The 14,368-nt window shown below is 42.2% G+C and overlaps 1 protein-coding gene across 3 annotated transcripts; it reads left to right on the forward strand.

Moving 5' to 3' along the window:
• Positions 1 to 2,627: 2,627 nt before the first annotated feature.
• LOC108925960 (tetratricopeptide repeat protein 39A) lies at positions 2,628 to 14,303 on the forward strand. 3 transcript variants are annotated; one of them, XM_029250702.1, is made up of 19 exons: positions 2,628 to 2,908; positions 3,016 to 3,117; positions 4,665 to 4,769; positions 5,363 to 5,494; positions 5,874 to 5,932; positions 6,631 to 6,698; positions 6,950 to 7,014; positions 7,263 to 7,362; positions 7,543 to 7,608; positions 8,509 to 8,617; positions 8,819 to 8,886; positions 9,036 to 9,095; positions 9,265 to 9,426; positions 11,293 to 11,384; positions 11,715 to 11,835; positions 12,337 to 12,448; positions 13,023 to 13,137; positions 13,263 to 13,379; positions 13,515 to 14,303. In XM_029250702.1, the coding sequence occupies exons 2-19, from the start codon at positions 3,083 to 3,085 to the stop codon at positions 13,624 to 13,626; spliced, it is 1,698 nt and encodes a 565-aa protein (XP_029106535.1). In that variant the 5' UTR covers positions 2,628 to 2,908; positions 3,016 to 3,082; the 3' UTR covers positions 13,627 to 14,303. The 3 variants fall into 3 exon arrangements, with proteins under 3 accessions (XP_029106535.1, XP_029106536.1, XP_029106537.1); XM_029250703.1 differs by lacking the exons at positions 2,628 to 2,908; positions 3,016 to 3,117; positions 4,665 to 4,769 and adding an exon at positions 5,150 to 5,188; XM_029250704.1 differs by lacking the exons at positions 2,628 to 2,908; positions 3,016 to 3,117; positions 4,665 to 4,769 and adding an exon at positions 5,603 to 5,747 and having other exon boundaries at positions 5,424 to 5,494.
• Positions 14,304 to 14,368: the final 65 nt, after the last annotated feature.

Genomic DNA, 14,368 nt, shown 5'->3' on the forward strand with positions numbered 1-14,368 from the left:
CTCCTAAGTGTCTTACACGCTTTACCTTTTCATACACTTTGACTCGAGCTACATGATTCAAATGAAGGCAAATTGAACATGTTTGAAAATAAAAATGACATTTATCCTGTAAATAAATATTAGCAAAATTCCTCATCTCGTCGCGGATCACGGAGACCGACAAACTCCAAACAGGCCAGTAATTTAACAGTGTGGAAGGGAGTTGAACTCAGTCTCAGGCAGTCCTGCGCTCATTCATTCATTGTGCTCGCAGGTGGCTGCGGAAACGCGACAGACAGCAGCAATTAGAAAACGGAGCGCTGAAGCGAACGCTTTTATAAATAGGGAAACACGAGGTGCGGGGAGGGAGTAGCGCTGCTCTTTCCTGTCTCGGAGCGCCGATCGCCGCTTGGTCTCTCTCTCTCTCTCTCTCTCTCTCTCTCTCTCTCTCTCTCTTTTGCTCTCTCGTTCTCTCACTCTTTGTCTTTTGCTCTCTCTTTCTCTCTCTCCTCTTTCTGTTTCGCTTGCTCTTTTTTCTCTTGCTTTCGTTCTCTCTCTCTCTCGCTCCCTCTCTTTCTCATTCTCTTTCTCTTGTTCTCTCTCTCTCCCTCTTTCTTTCACTTGCTCTTTTTTCTCTTTCTCTCTTGCTTTCTTTCTGTCTTTCTCTTTCTCTCTTTTTTCTCTCAATCTCTCTTTCATTCTCTCTCTCCCTCTCTCTTTCTCTCTCACTCTCTTTCTCTCTCTCCCTCTTTCTTTCTCTTGCTCTTTTTTCTCTTTCTCTCTTGCTTTCTTTCTGTCTTTCTCTTTCTCTCTTTTTTCTCTCTCTCCCTCTCTCTTTCTCTCTCACTCTCTTTCTCTCTTTCTCCCTTTCACTCTCTCTCGCCTCTTTTTCTCTCTCTCTCTCCTCTTGTTCTCTCTCTCTCCCTCTCTCATTTGCTCCCTTTTCTCTTACTCTCTTGCTTTCTCTTTGCTCTCTCTTTCTCTCTTTTTTCTCTCCCTCATTCTCTCTTTCTCTCTCTCCCTCTTCCTCTCTCTTTCTCTTTTTCTTTCTGTTTTGCTCTCTTTCTCTCTCTCCCTCTCTTTCTCTCGTTCTCTCTCCCTCTTTCTCTTTCGCTTGTTTTCTCTTTCTCTCTTGCTTTCTTTCTCTCTTTCTTTTTTCTCTTCTCTCCTCTCCCACTCTCACTCTCTCTCGCTCTTTTTCTCTCATTCTCTTGCTCTTTTTTCTCCCTCTTCCTTTCTTTCTCTTACTCTTTTTTCTTTCACTCTCTCGCTCTCTCACTTTCCCCTCCTTTCCTTCTCAGCTTTTTCTCTTTCTGCTCTTCCTTTTCTCTCTCCCTCACGCTCACTCTTTATTTCTTTTTCCTTCTCCTCTCTTTCTCTCTTGCTTTCTTTCTCTCTTTCTCTTTTCTCTCACTCTCGCTCTTTTTCTCTCATTCTCTTGCTCTTTTTTCTCTTTCTCTCTTTCACTCTTTCTTGCTCTTTTTCTCTTTCTTTCTCTCTCTCTTTCACTCTCTCTCGCTCTTTTTTTCTCTCCTCACTCTTACTCTCTTGCTTTCTCTTTTTGCTCTCTTTTTTCTCTCCCTCATTCTCTCTTTTTCTCTCTCCCTCTACCCCTCCCATGTTCGAGCAAGTATGTAACTCCTCTGAGCACTACTGTTAACATCTGTAGCCTGGATAAACTGATTAATGACATGTCCATATCCTTGTACCCATATATAATCATACAGTTAAGTTACAGAATATGGATACATTTACTCATTTAGTGGGACGCTTTTCTCCAAAGCGACTTAGAGTGTTAAGGTTACAATTATTCACCCATTTATACAGCTGGGTAATTTTACTGGAGCTATTTAGTGTTACTGTATCGATCCAAAAGCAGAAGCTCTAACTACCACGCTACCAGCTGCCCCTATAATATGAGAATAACAGGAGAACTGAAAAATCCGGGAGAATTCAACTGACCAGTTGTGCCGAATGTATGCTGAACTGTGATATGAAAATTTCTTAGTTGTTTGTCTGCTTTACACAGACTATATTAAATAAATTCACAGTTATTCATTTAGCAGATGCTTTTCTCCAAAGAGACTTCCAATAAACAGCATGTGTTCAGTAGTTTCAAGTTTTATACATGATATGGTAACAGAGGGGGGCAACGAGGGGAGAGACGCGTCCATCGCACCTCGCCCCCGCCGTGTTGCAAGCCTCATTTGTCTTTGTTCTAATCTGCTACTTCTGTATAACCATTGACTCCGAAGTAAGGCTAATATTTTCGGTAGCCTCAATACCTAACAAGCTGTAACTTAATTGCATGGTAAATTAATCAAAAATATTGATCTGCGCACTGGCTGAAACCGCTTGTCCCGAGGGGGGTTCCGGTGAACCGGAGCCTAACCCGGCAACCCAGGGGGCGCAATGCTGGAGGGGGGACACACACCCAGGACGGGACGCCAGTCCGTCACAAGACACCTCAAGCAGAACTCGAACCCCAGACCCGCCAGAGAGCGCCACCGCGTCCCCCAAATTGATCTATTATCAAATGATATTAAAAAATATTATCTGTTCACTCGCTCCCAAGAATATGCTCATTTATTAAAAAGAATCCCGGTCTCTAAGACCGTGGCCTCTTGGGTCACATGTTTGAGATCGAGTCAATGTAAATTCATTGTGCGATTATGCTAATGAACACGAGGCCTCGTCCTCACTCCGAGCGACCAGCCGGAACCTGTGGGATCATGGCAGGTGTTTGTGTGGCGCGCGCGCGCGGCGGCGAACGCGCTCGCTGTTGCTAAGGAGGAGTCGGCGCGCACCGGCCACCTCCGCCAGCTCGCGAACTGTAAACTTTTTTTTGTGGCGAAAGAACGGGCGATTCGATTCGTTGCGGCGTCAAGAGACTCTCTGGACTTCAGTGTTATAACAGCCGACTGCAAATGTGAATTATTTACTTCAGCAGACAGTTTTTGAAGTAACTGAAATACATTTTAGCTGCTTTGCTTTTAAAGTTAAACATAGAAATAAATTGATTTTTTTTTTCCTCAGTCATTGCACCTAATTGACTCGTGGGCGAACTGTTCCACAGACAGAGAGAGAGGGAGAGAGAGAGGAGATGTCTAAAGACAAAGATGTTCCACCGACGGAAAAGTAAGTAGCTGAAGTTCACAGCTCCGTTTGCATAGACGTTTGCAGCGGCTGGACTATTTTCCCTATGGAACTAACGAAGCTCAACAGACAGACACAGAACAGCCTCGTACTGCATAAATAATTACTCAGCCGAGCTCAGCAGGTGTATGTTTCTGCACACAGCATCGAATGCTGCATTCTTTCTTTACTTTTTGACACACTACTGGTTTCTCTCTGCCACGATTGTTTTCCCTTTTTCAGTTGCTTTTAGTTTTACCCGCAAAGCGTCTAGCTTGTTGTCCTGCTTATTCTCGGTGTTGTTTTTGCTGTTGAAACGAAGAGTTTGTTTGTAAATATAACGACGGAAGAAGGTTTTTTTTTTTTTTTTTTTTTTTTTTTTTTTTTTTTTTTTTTTGCACCGGCTTAGTAAAGCTGAAATAACCCGATTTGAGGAACCGTCAAAATGCGGAGGGCGTAAGAACTTATGGGGAATTGCTGAGGCAGAAAAGTTGAATCGTAATGGAGCTGTGCACAAGTCCTGCGAGTAGTTGGGTCTCAACGGACCCTGCTTTGGCCATACGTCCCGCGACCCCCCTCCCCCTCGGGTGACGCAGGCGCGCGCTTCGCTCCGCTCGAGCGCTGAGGACTCGAATATTCCATTAAAACCGTTGGTCAAAGCACCCAACACACACTGGCTGCCTACCTGAGCAGCCTGCATTTCTCCTCTCCTTATATTCCATTATTTTATTTTTTTTCTTTTTTTTTTTTTTTTAAAATTAGTCCTGCTTTGTACTTGTGTGCATAATATGTTTCTGTCCTTGAGTGTTCTGTTGCTCCGTGTTGTGACTGTCTTGCTAAAAGACAGTTCATATTTTCACTGAGGTGAAATTCAGTCTCCACAGGCAGCACTAGACTGATGGATAAGTTTATCCTCTTGTGTTTGCCCTGTGGGGCTTCCAGAGAGGTAACTGTTTCATTGGTTAAACTCTACTAGTGAATATCATTAAATATCACACAGCATGTTAACTAAGTTGTCATATTTGTTTAGGTAATTTTACGTAGAGCTTTTTATGTCTTGTATTGCTTATGCAGTCAATATATAACTATCAAATCAACATTCATATGGCAGGAGACATGGAATGTTTCAAATACAATAAAATTACTAATGTCAAGCTATTGGTATGGGGGGGAATATTGATTGAACACTTGTTCCACAGCACCTTCTTCACTTCAGTAGTCTGTTTATTTGAATGCCAGTATTGTCTGCTGCAGTGACAGTAGAGTTGTTGTTTCATTATTTGAATTTATTAAGATGTATTGCAGTTGTACAGTGCGTTAGCAATATGGGGTTTTAATTCTGATAATGGCACTGCAGATATACAGTGATGGTCGCATATATGAATGCTGATTAATTTGTGTTAAATACATGGAGCACTGAAGAATGTTAATGTTTTGTGATTTGCTTGTGTGCTTAGCACACTATATAAGCATGATGTATTTTGAGTAGTATGTTTAATAGAAAATACACAGTAACAAAGTGATCTGTTCATGTTTGTGTCCACGTGCAGCTTTGCTTCAATGAGTTTGCAGACATGTCTGGAGGACTGCATGGAGGCTGTGGACTTGTTCCTCAACAATCGCTTTGCAGAGAGCCTGGACAGGCTTCAGCCACAGTGAGTGTCCTGCTGACCCCGTCTGTTTTTCTGTCAGTTTTCTTCCCTTCTACTGCCATGTCTTTGTAATGCTGAGCCAGCTCTGGAAGTGTGTAAGAGGAGCATAGGGCCTGTCTGGCCATTGGCCGAGGAGGGTAAGCTGAGCTCCGTCCCTCCTCCAGGATATGGAGTGTTTGCTGAAGCTGACGCCCAGGTACTGAAAGCTACGACGGAACGGCCAGCAAACAAATATTACACAAGAGAGCAGGGGGGTTGAAAAAGGAGGGAGAGATAGGGTGTGAAATACTGCTGTTTGGTTTGTGTCACATGTCATGATTCTCAAGGAAGAAAGATAACTTTGCCACTGTTAACATTACTTAGCAAAATTGTACAGCTGACATAGTACCCTGTGCATAAGTGGGAAAGTAAGAAGGAAACAGGTGAGACTACCAACGAAAGAGAAACATCCTGCTATTAACTGAAATTTTTGTCCCTCAATTTTTGCATGCTTTAATAAAACAATGAGGTAATGCATTCCAAAGTTTGCCTTCACTTAAGGATTGTGTTCAGAATTGTCTGTTTACCTTGAGATCTTTGTATGGTCTCTACAATAGTGTGAAGAACAGCATGTACCATGCACTCATCTATGCCACAGTGCTGGAGATGCAAGCAATGATGACTTTTGAGCATGACGACATCGTCAGTGCCGGTATTACCATGAAAAGTGCCCAAGAAGTGTGCCAAAGGTGGGTGCTCCATCGCAGGGGTGGGACTGGGGATTTCACTTGAATATATGGCATTATTGTCATCTGACCTATGGTGCCACTAACCACTTTGGAACTTGTGCTCCTCAGGCAAATGAGAGCATTTACATGGCTATTGGTTCTCCCTCCTTTCACTACGCTGTGGTGTTTGTTATCAAGGATGGGTGGTTTTACACCTCAGACAGAGCTGGTGGGATGAAATTCAGCTCCACTTTATGCACAGGTTAACTACCATGTAAGAAAGTGATCTGTTAGTCTGCTATCTAATCAAATTTAATGCACAGGCCAGGAACATAATGTAACCATGCACATTTTAGAAGCTTTCTCATGTAGAATTTTTGTTTAATTTGCTGTCTTTCAGATTCCGTAAAAAGTCCTCCAGTTTAAACAGCAAGCTGGCTGGAGAAGATCTAACAGAAGGTACAGTATGAGGACTCCTTGCGTTTGGGATTTGGAGTCATCCTGCTGCACGGTTTTTCAGATGTGTGTTTCGTTGGAAATGTGCTTGATTCAGTTGCAGCCATCAGCCCTACTTCTGACACTGAAGGTGGTTCAGTAGCTGATGAGTAGTGATGGGGTTATTGGACCTTGAAGATGCTTTGGGCAGTTTGGACTTTGAGTTAAGGGTGACTGCTGAGTTCTTAGATTGCCCAGTGGGCATTACAGAGGTGGATTATGGGTAATTATTGTGGGCGGCACGTGGCACAGTGAGTAGCGCTGCTGTCCCACAGTGGTTGGGTGGTGCGTAAGGACATGGGTTTGATCCCCGCTCAGTCTTTGTGGAGTTTGCATGTTCACCCCGTGTCTGCATGGGTTTCCTCCGGGTGCTCCGGTTTCCTCCCACAGTCCAAAGACATGCTGTTCAGGTTCACCCATAGTGTGTGAGTGACACAAAGAGTGTGTGTTCCACTGATATGGATGAGTGACGCATTGTAAGTAGTGTATCTAGCAATGGAAGGCACCTTGGTGAATAAGGTGTGTGGGCTGGTAACACTACATAGAGTTCATTGGAAGTTGCTTTAGAGAAAAGCATCTGCTAAATAAATAAATATAAATGTGAATGTAATCACCTGGCCTACAGCTGCCCAGTTTTTCTTTTTTTTTTTGTTTGTTTGCAGAACAGCTTCATGCTGAGGTGTGCTATGCAGAATGTCTGCTCCAGAGGGCTGCTCTCACGTTTTTACAGGTAGGGCTTCACCTTCACTGGACAAAGCATGAAAATCTTATTGCTCTAAGAACTGCCAACTCTTAGCAGCCTCCTGTAATGTATTGTGAATATTCACAAGCATTTTCAGGTTTGTTTTACATGGCCCAGGAACCTTACATATTGGTAAATATAATAGACCTTTCCATTCCTTTGTTCCTATGTAACTTTCATCTACCTTCAGTTGTTTCTCAGAGTTCAGTTTTAGTGTATTCATTGTCTTGTTTCTTCAGGATGAGAACATGGTGAGCTTTATCAAAGGAGGGGTCAAAGTTCGCAGTAGTTATTTGATTTACAAGTAAGTGTCTTTTTAATATGTCTAACAAGTATTGATTCTGCCAAAGTATATAACGGTCAAATATTAATCACCTGGTCTGTGTGATAAGTGATGTAGCTAAAAGTTGTAAAAAAATTATATATGGGTTTCCATTCTTGGCCATATCCAGTTTTATTTGATAATCCCAAGTGTGTCTTTGTATTTTCATAGTATATGAGTAATACTTGTATTTAAATGTTTTAATTTTACCTTTGTCCAATTTAATTCAGGGACCTCCACACCTTTCTTCAGTCACAACAGTATGTGAAAGGACCCAACCATTTCCAGTTAGAAGGAGGTGTTTCCTTTGGGATTGGAGCTTTTAACTTGGTATGTTGTAATATTGTAACAGCGCTGTAAAGTAATCCGTATTTGCAGAATACGTAGCACTAACATTTCTTGCCCCATTTTCTTTGCCTCTTTTCAAACTGAAGTTTTATGGCACATAAGTGAACATAACTGTTTACCAGTCTGTTCTCCATTCATGTCAATGTTCCCTTTTGCTCACAGACCCTTTCTTTATTTCCTGCCCGAATCTTGAGACTGCTAGAGTTTGCTGGCCTCTCTGGAGATAAGGTATGGCATGGCTGGAGCTTTATCTTTTTAGGTCAAGTTCACTGCCTTCTTGAGGTTTATTTGCTTGTGTGTATTTCGTTTGTTTAGCTATATAAAATAAACAATTTTATTTCAGTAACCAGTTGTATTAAGCACGGTCATGGTGAATGGGAGCCTATCCCAGAAGAATTAGGTGTAAGGTTGAGGGGGGTGTACACCATGGGAGAGATGCCAGTTATATATATGAGGAAACCTCGTGGCACGGGTTAGCACTGGTGCTTCACAGCTTTTGGATTTTGGGTTCAAATCCAGATAAGTCTTTGAGAAATTTGCATGTTCTCCCCCGTGTATGTGTGTGTTTCCTCCAGGTTACTCCTCTTTGCTTCCACAGTCTGAATAAACTACTGCGTGTGATTGTGTGAGTAAATGAGTGTGCATGTGTGATGCTCTGTGATGGGCTGGTGTCCTGTCCAGAGTGTACCTTACCTCAAACATTATGCTTCCAGGGAAGGCTCCAGATCATCATGACCCTGCATTAGACTAGTGGTAATTGATATTGAATGAAAGATGACTTTTTAAATTGAAGGAATATTTGTGTTAACGTTTCTGCACTGTGAATGTGTTTACTGTGGCACATTCTTTGCTGTGTTTTTTTTTTTTTTTTTTTTTTTATGTTGAGAGCAATTTCAACATCCTGACCTCTAAGTTAGCATAATCAGCCTTTTTGTTGTTCATGTGAGAAGTCTTGTTTGTTAATTTTTGTCTCTTCTTGGTGTCCATGTGCCTCATCCAAAATAGGATCTCTCTTCTGTTGGGTGTGTCTAAAGAAAGATCTCTTTAACAGCACCATCAAGTGTGCACTTGTGTGTGTTTGTTCATTCATTCATGTTTTCTTCACTTCCCATGTACATTTGTATGCAGGAGTATGGTCTTTCCCAGCTGCATGAAGGTGCTACATCACACAATCTGCGCTCCATGCTTTGTGTCCTGCTGCTGCTTTGTTATTACACCTTCCTCACCTTCATTCTAGGTAACACACCAACCCTTATACCCAAAACGCATAGACACAAACGATCCAGTCTGTATACCAATTCTAGTCATAAGCTGAGCAGCCATTGTGCATGATAATATTGAAAATAGTTTTGTGCAGGGTGAAGGGGTGATTAAATTCATTGGTACGCTGGCCGGTTGGTTTTTCAGACTCAGTTTTCTTGCCGTTCATGCTCTGCAGGGACAGGAGAGGGTGATGTCGCCAGTGCTGAGAAGCTGCTGATGCCTTTTAGGATTCGTTATCCTAGAGTGAGTAACATATTACTTTAGTGCCCATTTACATGGAGAGAACATATATTGTTGAAAATGTGTATAATACAGAATCTGCAATATCTTGTATTCTACAGTCATGCTATATGTCATGGCAGATTTTAATCCTTACCCACTTCTGTCCCCAGAGTGCTATTTTCCTCTTCTTTGCTGGGCGCGCAGAAGAAATCAAAGGGAATATAGATGAGGTGAACTCTTCTTGGACTCTCACCCAAAGGATTACATCTTTATTGCTTTATTATATTTCTTGTTGTTCAAGTGCAGAGCTTTTACTGGTTCTTCTGAAAAACAAAAACCAATTCGTATGGTGTAACCCTTTGTGTTTGCCAGTGGGGTGATGTGTCTTCCTCTTGCCAGGCAGTGGCGCTGTTCGAAGATGGCTGTAGAGCCCAGCAGGCATGGAAACAGTTTCACCACATGTGTTACTGGGAGCTGATGTGGTGCTTCACATTCAAGCGTGTGTGGAAAATGGCCTACTTCTATGCTGACCTCCTCAGCCAGGAGAGCCGCTGGTCTAAGGCAAGGCCACTTTGAGAAGCCGTTCTTGTCTGCTATCTGTGGAAGCTTTTTATGAAATACGTTTACATTTATTTATTTAGCAGACACTTTTCTCCGAAGCAACTTCCAATGAACTCTATGTAGTGTTACCAGCCCACACACCTTATTCACCAAGGTGACTTACACTGCTAGATACACTACTTACAATGGGGCACTCATCCATACATCAGTGAAGCACACTCTCTCTGTGTCAGTCACACACTATGGGTGAACCTGAATAGCATGTCTTTGGACTGTGGGAGGAAACCGGAGCACCCGGAGGAAACCCATGCAGACACGGGGAGAACATGCAAACACCACACAGACTGACCGGGGATTGAACCCGCGTTCTCTCGTATCACCGAGGCGCTATGAGACAGCAGCTCTACTCACTGTGCCATCATGCCGCCCAAAAAAAAAATAGCAAACTGTCCTACGTTACACCTTTTGTTTCTACATATTATGAACTCTTCATAGCTTGTCAATACACAGGCTCTGTGTTTTAACTGGCACAACGACTAGCACTGTTTCCTCACAGCATCCTGGGTGGTGCGAGAGGACATCGGTTTGATCCCTGCTCAGTGTTTGCAGAGTTTAGTTTTCCCTGTGTTTTGTGTGGGGTTTCTTCTGGGTGCTGAGGTTTCCTCCCACCATCCAAAGATGTGTTTGAGGTGAAATGGTGACTCTAATTGCCCATAGTGTCTGTGAGAGAGAGAGAGAGAGAGAGAGAGAGAGAGAGAGAGAGTTGCTCTGGTCTATATATGAGGGATTGTTGTAGATAATACTGTATAATGTAGTGTAGCTAGTGTTGTAGGTCACCTTGTGTCAAAAAGATGTTGGCTAAATGCTATGCATTTGTTCTGGGTTTCTTTGGAGAAAAGTGTCTGCTAAATTTAATAAGCATAAATCTGAACTGCAGGCAATGTTTTGAAAGTATGTGGGGTGGGGGGGGGAAATCCATCGTTCCTCCTAATCCCTGACTATCATTCCTCTTGATTTAAAAGCACAATTAATTGCTAAAAGCTGTTTGTGAAGTGATATATTCAGTCCCGAGCAGCAAAATTGCACGTTTAACCCAAATGAAGAGGATTATCACCCGATCATATAAATAAATGAGCCTTCAGTACTTTGCCCTGTTTATCACAACCTAACAGTGAGTAGTGTTGGTGTCTCACAGCATCCTGGGTAGTGTGAGAGGACACTGGTTCAATCCCTTCTCGGTCTGTGTGGAGTTTGCATGATCTCCTCGTATCTGTGTGGGTTTCCCCTGGGTGCTCTGGTTCCCTCCCACAGTCCAAATACAGGTGCTGTTCAGGTATATTGGTGACTCTTCTTAAAAAAAAATATCCACCCATAGTGTATGAGTGACAGTGTGTGTGTGTTTTGCTGATGTATGGATGACTCATTGTAAGTCACCTTGGGTCAATATGGTGTGGGCTGATACTACTACAGTTACATTACGGTGTTCTTTGGAAGTCAATTTTGGGAAAAGTATCTGCTGAATGAGTAAATGTTACATGCCACTGAATATTTCATGAAATGGGATTCATAAAACAGGATAAATCTTGCATTTATGGCAGTCTATCTTGTTATACGTGTATTCAAGAACTCAATTTGAGAAAAAGATTAATGGGGTGGCTCTAGTGTCATTTGCAATCTTTGTGTATGCCATTAAGTTGTGCAGTTTTTCAGTTATTTTTTGTTCCTAGGCCATTTGTCATAACTGTGGGGCAAATAGCTTGTATGTTTGCAGTTTCCAAACTGTGGCCTTGGAGGTGGGCAGCCAATTTCGCTGGAGTAACTGTGGATAGCATTTTTCTTTTTTTTTTCCTCCTCTCCATGTTACAGGCCATGTATGTATACATGAAGGCAGCATGTCTCAGCATGCTACCCAAAGATGAAGCGAGGCCATTTGGGGAGAACGAGGTGGAGCTCTTCAGGTGAAATATGTCGCTAAGCCTCCGCTGTGGCACTGCTGCACATACTATCCCCTTCTGTGTGTTGGAGAGCTATGTCTTCTGTCCTTGTTCATAAACTTTATGGTTTATAGCTTGTGAATGAACAGCATGTTAATTTAAGGGGCGCAGGAGATTTTTAATGAAGTAAAATGGTTCATGTATCATTTTAATTGTCCAGTACAGTATGTAGAGTCTGTGCTTTGTATTATTGAACTGCAGACAGCAGTGTTTGTCTGATTTGTTCCTTCAGAACTGATTTAACATTAATGACATTTTCTTCTTCTGTCCTCTCCCCCACACTCTCTCCTTCAGACAGGTGCCAACCTTCAAGCAGAAGATAGCAGGAAAGTCTCCTCCCACAGAGAAGTTTGCCATCCGCAAAGCTAAGCGGTATAAAGCCAGCTGCTCGGTGCGGCTCCCAGTACCTGTACTGGTAAGCGCGACGCTGACTATACACGCTCAGCGGGAAGGCCAACCAGTAGCATGCTTGTGAAAGGGTTATGGTTTGAGTTCAGTGAGGAACCTGGGTTTGGAAGCTTTAAGCATGTTATTTATCCTGAATTGCGCCAGTAAAATATCCATGTAAGCGGCTTTGGGTAATTAAAGCAGCAACAAGGATAATGTAGTGGTTTATGAATGCCTCATTGTGGGTTTTGTATGTCTAGTATGTACTGGAGGGGTGGGCAGCTACAGGCACTTGGACCCCCAGAGGTTTTTTTTTTTTTTTTTGTCACTTGCCTTTTGGTTGGAAGTTTTTGTTCCTTTCATTCATGGCCAATAGGCTGACTTTACAGCTGTAAAAACTGCATGGATCCTGTAATAATTTAATTTAATAGTCAACTATCTGTTTTATGCCTTTGTTTAGCGCTCTGTGTCACTGTGTGAGAAGAGGGCTCTGTAAAAATGAATTGAATGGTAGATATGTATATTTCAGGAAATGATGTACATGTGGAACGGCTTCACGATGATCCGCAGTCGACCAGAGCTCACCAGAGGGATGATGGAAACCCTGGTGGAAGCAGAGCACACCTTTCAGGAGAGTCATGGTACTGCAACTGGTGTGAAACGCTGATGCTGGGAGAGCACAAGTTTTAAAATTTTGTCATCAAAAATGTTACATAATATTACACAAATCAGCTTTGTGTTGTAGAGTATCACAGTACTTCAGTTCACCTTTTTTCAGCAACAAAAGTTTTGAGTTGCATGGAATACAGGCACACCGGTTCCTAATGTTAGTGGAGTTTGAATTTTCAAACTTATATTTTTAATTGGATTTTCACCACTTATCCATTTCCAATAAAAAAAAGTCTGTAGTAAAGCGAATTTGACCCATGTGTTTATGTGGATATTTGACAGATGTTCATGAAACATACCTCAGGAAGAGTGTGGGACTAACTTGATTCAACTCTTGCTAATAGCATTTACAGCTTCTGTCTGGTGTTTGAGTTCATCAACGTTAGGACAAATATTTGAAGTTTATGGAATTAACCTGTCTCCACTGAAAATAAAACCATGTCTTTGGAGATGTTTTTACTTTTTCAGTTTTAATGTAGCTTTATTATTTTTTTTTCCCTCCCAACCCCTTTTCCTCATCTGACCTGATTTCTATCTTTCACACAGAAAATGAGTACATGACTGATGACAGCTGTGTGATACAGCTCCTGAAGGGTATGTGCCTGAAGAACGAAGGGCAGAATGAAGCAGCAGAGGACTGCTTCAATAAGGTGTGCAACAGGTGAGAGTCCTGACTACCCCTACTGGATTTTTACTTGAGGTTGTGTTTACAAACAAGTTGCTTTGCAAAGTTAATAATGCATGAAGCTGGTAATTACACCTTCAGTTATGCAAGTTTTCTTGTAGCGAGAAGAAGATCAGGTTTGATGACTACCTTGTACCCAATGCATTGCTGGAGCTTGGCCTGCTGTACATAGACCTGGGACGCAAAGATGAGGCCATCAAGCTACTGCAGAAAGCCAAGTGAGACAGTTTCTTGTACCTTGTGGCCTGTTTTTGAAAGTAATATTTTTTGGCAGTGTAAACTTTGCCAGGTCTCTGATGTTGCTCTTTGCGTTTTGCTCGTGTATTCATTTTATTCACGATTCTCCTTTTTAGAAACAACTACAAGGAATATTCCATGGAGTCACGAACACAGTTCAGAATCCATGCTGCCCTCACCAAACTCAAGGCAGACACAAGCGATGTAGAAGAAAGTACAGACCTATAGTGAACATGTTGGGTGTTCCTGTTCTGACAGACAACACTTGCACCTGTCCCCATCCTCAGCTCATCCCAGGGAATGTCTTCTGGAGAACTCCTCAAACCCCACATTCTTTGGATGGTAGTCTCTGGAGGAAGAAATGTCATCTTGGCTAAAAGAATCTCCAATTAGCAGAGATCCCAGTGTAGCTCAGCTTTTTCTCTGTATGTATCACGTTAGTGTGCTTAGTTTCCAGCTCCACGAGAAGTCTAGTTCAGTGTTGTTTCTAGAATCACCACACTTATTTTGGGATTGACATCTTGTTGCTAAGGTTATTGTGGGAGTTATAATTTAAGACATTTGTGCCTTATCCCTGACATGCTGCAGGTCTTTAACAAGTAGTTCAAGTGCATGTGTGTGGAGTGTATCAATTAAATTTATAAGGTAGTTTTCATTAATTTTCTGAGGGAACTGCAGTCTGGTAACAGCTATTAGTAGTATCTGGAGCTTGCTCCATCTCCCATGATGTTTGTGTGTGCCAGTCTTTTCTAGGAGGTCCAGTGCCCAGAGTAGCTTTTGTAATCCCTTGCAATATTTTATTAGTTCTAAGGCAACAGTTCAGGTATTCTACCTCTTTCATAAGTCTTTATTGGAAGTGGTAAAATATATTTCACCACATTCTGGATTTGAATCATCTCTGTGAAAACTACAGCAGGGAAATAGTGGCTGCAGCAACAGTATGGGGGCAAGTGAATTTTACATTATCTAT

Source organism: Scleropages formosus, chromosome 3, assembly GCF_900964775.1.
Source record: "Scleropages formosus chromosome 3, fSclFor1.1, whole genome shotgun sequence".
Taxonomy (NCBI): Eukaryota; Metazoa; Chordata; class Actinopteri; order Osteoglossiformes; family Osteoglossidae; genus Scleropages; species Scleropages formosus.

Bases quoted from the DNA above. Each gene is read 5' to 3' on its own strand.
- LOC108925960 (XM_029250702.1), top strand. From the start codon at position 3,083: ATGTCTAAAGACAAAGATGTTCCACCGACGGAAAA. The intron at 6,699-6,949 runs GTAGGGCTTCAC...TTGTTTCTTCAG, and splicing joins CTGCTCTCACGTTTTTACAG to GATGAGAACATGGTGAGCTT. The intron at 8,618-8,818 runs GTAACACACCAA...CATGCTCTGCAG, and splicing joins CTTCCTCACCTTCATTCTAG to GGACAGGAGAGGGTGATGTC.